Raw genomic sequence first — 6000 nt, forward strand, 5'->3', positions numbered from 1 at the left:
TTGAATCGAAGCACTTTGGGTGGAGGCAAATATGTGCCGTTCCACTAAATAAACGCAATATAAAATTGGCGTAAAAGAATGGAGCATACTGAATTAGTGACTTGCTTAAACTATTCTGAAAAACTTCATATCAAGTATGGTGTTCCCCAAGGCTCCATATTAGGCCCCCTTCTGTTTATATTATACATCAACGACCTTCCTATTTATATGAAAAATTGTTGCACTGATTTATATGCCGATGATTCAACCTTACATCTTTCTGGTAATTGTTATCAAACTCTTCAGTCAAAGGTACAAGAAGATTTACATGGTGTAGAGGCATGGTGCAATGATAACAATATGTTCATCAATAAAAATAAAACAAAATATATGATTATTGGAACGAAGCAAAGAGCAATGCCACATTACAATGAGAGTTGTTTAACTATTAACAATCAAGTGATACAATCTTCCACATGCGAAAGTCTTTTAGGCATTAAAATTGACCCTTCCCTCACATGGACAACCCAAATTGACTTGATCTGCTCAAAAATATCATCTAGACTATATCTACTATTAAAGATTAAAAAATTTCTAAATCTAGACTGCAGAAAATTATTCTATAATGGTTATATCTTGCCACTTATTGATTATTGTTGTATAGTGTGGAGTAGTTGTAGCAGTGAGGGTTTAAAAAGGATATTAAAATTACAAAAGAGGGATGCTAGATTAATACTAGAAACAGACCCATTCGCTCCTTCTGCACCCTTATTCAAACACTTAAACTGGATGACAGTTGAACAGAGAATAAAATATCATAAGTTAGTGATGACATTTAAGTGTATTAATAATGATGCCCCATCATATCTTACTAACAAGTTTCATTATGTTTCAGACAGAAATCCGTACCCCTTGAGAAATGCTGTTCAAGGAAACCTCATACTCCCTAAACCAAAAACAGAATTATTCAAAAAATCTTTTATGTATTCTGGACCATTCTTGTGGAATAATTTGCCAATACCGTTAAGAAATATTACAAATATTAATTCTTTCAAATACAAAATAACAGATCATTTATTGAAATCAACCTAGCTGTATAAATAATATAAAAAACTGATCATGTCATCATGTTTATTTTTTCATCACATTTTATCAAGTTGTATTGAACATTATTATCACACTTGACTTTTTATGCTAATGTATGTATGCAATGTACTAGTATATGTTTGTGTTTTGTTTGATTTTTCATTACGAGGGCCTCAGGGAAGATTAGTTATATAGCTAACTGTGTAACCCTCTTAAAAAAAAGTATTGTTGTTGTTGTTGTTGTTGTTATTCACAATAATGTATATAGATAGTTAAGAACGAATGTAAATGATAATTTACTTTTATGTCTTGAATGTATAACAAAATATGGCTTATAACATATTACATCATCGTTTGCTTATGTTTCGTTGTTGTGATCATTTTCGGTTTCACAAGCGTGAATTTCCACGTCATTGTTCTACGACGTCAAGTTCTCATTCTTTAAAAACGCATATGACGTGGGTGTACCTTCATACCAGCCTAGGCAATACAATCATTTTTTACCACGGGTGTGTACTCAGAGCATTTGAAGGACATTATGTTAGAATCTTTCATTTATATGTTACTGCTATGGAAAGGGTTAGTCCGTTATGATCTAATTATGATACCCATCAAGGAATATAGACCAAAAACAAAATAAAAAGGAACAAACAAACAGTTTTTTAAATGCAAACATCGTGTTAATGGAGTGTAAAATAGACAAGATGCATGTGTTCCTTTATCTTTAACATACCCTCCTTCAGCGGAACCATTTTTTTCTGGTCAATATCAATACCATTTCTGCCAAAGTATATGACCAGTCCATCTGTAGAATTCCATTGAAAAGGAATTTTCTCACCAATAAGCACACTTGCTAGGGTACTTTTTCCTGCTCTACACGGGCCTCCTAGCACAGAAAAATATGTATAATAAAAATACAGAAAGAAACATATATCATAAATGTGTGTTTTTCTTGCCTATCAGCTTCATTATAAGCGTATAAGACACTCTAACATGCCAGACATTAATTAAGACTGTAAAATGTCATACATACAGTTGAATTTGTAATGATATTATTTATCTACTGTTAACCTTAGGTATATAACTTTTTTGTCTAGAGAAATATGCGTTTGTATTTAAATTGTATCACATATCAAACGTCTTCCTTCGATGCATGTTTATTTGTGTTAATATGTCATTTGGATGAGTTGAGCCATTTCAATTGATATCTTATATGGTGATGACTTGGTACCATCAAACCATTAACACCTGCTGCAATTGGTTGTACCTGACCTAGGTCAAGAATCTGATGTTCAGTAGTTGTCATTGATTGATGTGGTTGATAAGTGTTTCTTATTTCTTATTTGTATAGATTATATTTTTAGTTAAATGTTTGAATGGTTTCCCTGGTAATTTTTAAGGGCGCTTTAAAGGTTGGTGTTCGGTGTCAGACAAGGCTCCGTATTGAAGTCCGTAAGTCGACCTATAGTGGTTTACTTTTGTGAATTTTGACTTTGATGGAGAGTTTTATCATTTTCACTCATACCACACCTTCGTATGTCTTTTGTGATCTACAAGACAGGTATCCATGAACTAAAAATATAATATACATATCCTAGAAATAATTGACGATATCTATATATGACATACCGATAAAGAATGAAACATGTAAAAACAGAGTTTCCTAAATATTAATTTCTGCATTTTTTATTTACTCGTTAATTTTTGTTTATATCTTTGATAACTATACTACCTAGACTCAAACGGTTCTCGTAAGATAAAAATGTTCCTTGGGAAAGCATGCGTTGGAATTCTTCATCATCAACCAACCAAGGGAGTTGAAGGTCCTTTTCTAGACAGACATTAAAAACAAAGGAGTAACGTAATTTAAAACAGAAAATTATTAATAAGATTTTTCAAAGATTATAGATCGTCGAACACAAAAAATGCAATTGTAACCTATAAACCTGTAAATAATTTAAAATCTTATCTTCAAGTTCAGATTGTTTTTATTGAATTTTCTACTTACCAGCATATACTTTATATAAAGATTTATCTCCCGTCAACTGGTAAGTCTAACAAACAAATAAACGTCAAAATGTACCCTCCTTTGTAATATGTGCAAACTATAACAACCTTTTAATGATTTTAGTGATGATTCATTTATGAAACAATTATCATTTTATGTGTAACAGTTTTTGAGCTAGCTGTCAGTACCAAGTAGAACAAGTAACAGCTAAATCATTTAAAAAAATAAATTGAAATGACCATAGTATATCTTATAGTGAAAGTTCAATGAAGGATGAGGGGATTTGAACAGCCCTTTCTGTGAGGAGGTCTTTTAATATTAATACTAAGGAAATCATTGAACTTGTAATGACTTACAAACCGTCAAAAACATGAAAAGGACTCAAACATATTTAATACATGTATATGAAGCAAAAACAAACCCTATATAGAAGATCGTCAATAACTTAATTTCATGAATTAACATTCAATAAGGCCATTATAAATAAATGAGATATGGATTTTTGTTTAAAATCAGTTATGTTGCAGCTAACATATCCCGGTTCAGAACAGCTAATTATCTCCACTAAATACCGTTTGATTATTGACCGGAAATATAATAGCAGCCGAAAGTCCTTCAACTCAAAAAAATTAAGATCGCTGTGTTGAACAGTTATTGTGACTTTGGGGTCTTTTCTTTCCTTTGGTCGGGTTGCTATCTGTAAGACACATTTTCCATTTTCATTATCAATTTTATCATTTTGATTGTTACCAGTTCAACGCTGTGAATTAATCTTTTGATACTCTTGTTTTCTTTTGCTTTTGTTATTGCTATTGATTTTTTTCTCGGTAAATTTACACCTAACTCAACATCATTGCTATACATATACGGACCTTTTGACATTTCTGACTGCATAGTAGTTGGTAACTCCAGTTTTTCCTTAGTAGGTGCTTGGTTTTTGGTGATGGCACGGGACTGTTCTCTTGATCTAATCGAGGTATGAGAGTTTCCCTAAAGCACATAGAAATAATGTTTGCCAACAGTTAGGTTAAACTATTGTTGGCTTTTAAATACAACTATACATGCTTAAGATTCTTCGATTTTGATGATATTGCTTTTAAATAACATTTCAACAACAAAAGACATTACACATGTTCAGCTGTTATAATTTTCTTTGATAAATCGTTTCTCTTATCGAAAACCTGTTTTTTTTTAAATTTTATCTTTATAGTTTTCTTGCGATATTTTCTTAATCTAATTGCAACTCAAAAAGAGTGTTTCTGTTTATAAGATTCTTGGAAAACAACAAAAAATTATGTTGATGTCATTTAATACATTTTTTTCTTGGGTAACATATCAACCAAAATATATATACTGTAACATAACAATATATGTTAAGGATAAAAACGTATGATAAATACCTTTAAAACATTAAATATCATTCGATATTTATACTCATTTATGCTGGTCCTTTTTTGTTTATACATATATTCAGCTATATCGATAGGTGTTTTACCCTGTAACAAAACGATTTTGATTATGGAATATAATAAACCACAGAAATGAGGAAGTTTATATCATGTATAAATGTGATTAAAAATGCAACATATGATCGACCTTACAACGCAATATAGGAATACGCAATTATTCATAAATTTAAACATTAAAGAATTGTCATGTTAACAACTTAAAATTGTAGATTACCATTTACATACAATTACTTAATCGATTTTAGTTCTTGAGTAAAAAATTATTCAATAATATGAATGCATGCATGAAGGAATTTGAAACAATCATGAAATACGATTCAGAAAAGATGACTTCTAGAAGAGGTTAACCTCCTTATTTCTAGCTGATGGATCGGCACCCAATGTTATCAAAGTTGTCACACTGCTGTCCTTTTCGAATATCACTGCCATATGTAAAGGTGAATTACCCTAAAAGAAACAAAATACGTAACATGTAAAACAATGTACTTACCATGACTGTTCTAATATGAGTAATATTATACAGACGTATCAAATAGGAAAAACTTCCGATCACCACCGATCTTTAAAACGTTTTTAAAATATAAGTGGGTAACCTTAATTGTATAGTCTTTTCTACACATATTTGCATTGGTAAAATACTTATTGTTCGTACATAGCTGTCAGATATTTTGGCAAATGGTCAATTGGTTCTATTCAACGAATGTAAACAAGTATAGTCTCGAATGAAATATAAACATATTTATGTTTGCCGTTTTTAACTGGACCAAATCACCTCTACATCACTATTCGAGACATACATTTGTTTACATAAAATATTCTCTATTTACTGTTGCATGTATACAATGCATTATTCATTTCAGTCGATATTTTTTTATGATACAAAATACAGGGATTTATAATTTTGTTGCCAGTATTTTTGGAGCAATGGCTCTTGATTTGGCAAGTCAACGGGACCCATCATATCCAAAATTTGTGAGTTCTAGGATTTACCACGATTGTATGTCATTGTCGTGTAAACTAAGTACACTACTGTTTGCATGCATTTGTATAACCATGTTATACACAAATTATAAAATTATCCTTATTTGTTGTCATCTACTTGATCTATTTGGTCACGTTGAGTAAAAAATCAATAGCATAGCAACCCAAAATAATCGTCTTAAAAAAAGTAAGAATGTGAAATGTGTATCTTTTTTTCTGAATATTTTTTACTTTTTTTTGGTTTTTGTTTTAAAGGCAAACTTATTTTAAGTGTTCAAACATAATTAGAAACTACTAATACGAATACTAATTGCGAAAGTCCTTTTCACTCTAAAATAAAAACATTAATAGTATTACAAATAAACAAAATATGTGTTTTAATAAGTGATATCAGATACATGTACAACATATTGGAATTCGATATTAATATCTTGATATAATAAAAACATGACTCACCTCATTATTAACAGCTGACAT

General features: G+C 30.5%; 1 protein-coding gene across 1 annotated transcript in view; it reads right to left on the reverse strand.

Annotated features, from left to right (window-relative positions):
• LOC134719342 (uncharacterized) overlaps window positions 1–6000 on the reverse strand; it is a 28459-nt gene extending 22459 nt beyond the window's left edge. The window contains exons 1-5 of the mRNA XM_063582352.1: window positions 5980–6000; window positions 4891–4989; window positions 3824–4063; window positions 3074–3119; window positions 1799–1951 (exon numbers count right to left, since the gene is read on the reverse strand). Of these exons, the coding sequence (XP_063438422.1) occupies window positions 1799–1951; window positions 3074–3119; window positions 3824–4063; window positions 4891–4989; window positions 5980–6000 (559 nt within the window). The remainder of the gene's footprint in view (window positions 1–1798; window positions 1952–3073; window positions 3120–3823; window positions 4064–4890; window positions 4990–5979) is intronic.

This window comes from Mytilus trossulus, chromosome 5 (genome assembly GCF_036588685.1).
Source record: "Mytilus trossulus isolate FHL-02 chromosome 5, PNRI_Mtr1.1.1.hap1, whole genome shotgun sequence".
In the NCBI taxonomy this organism is placed as follows: domain Eukaryota; kingdom Metazoa; phylum Mollusca; class Bivalvia; order Mytilida; family Mytilidae; genus Mytilus; species Mytilus trossulus.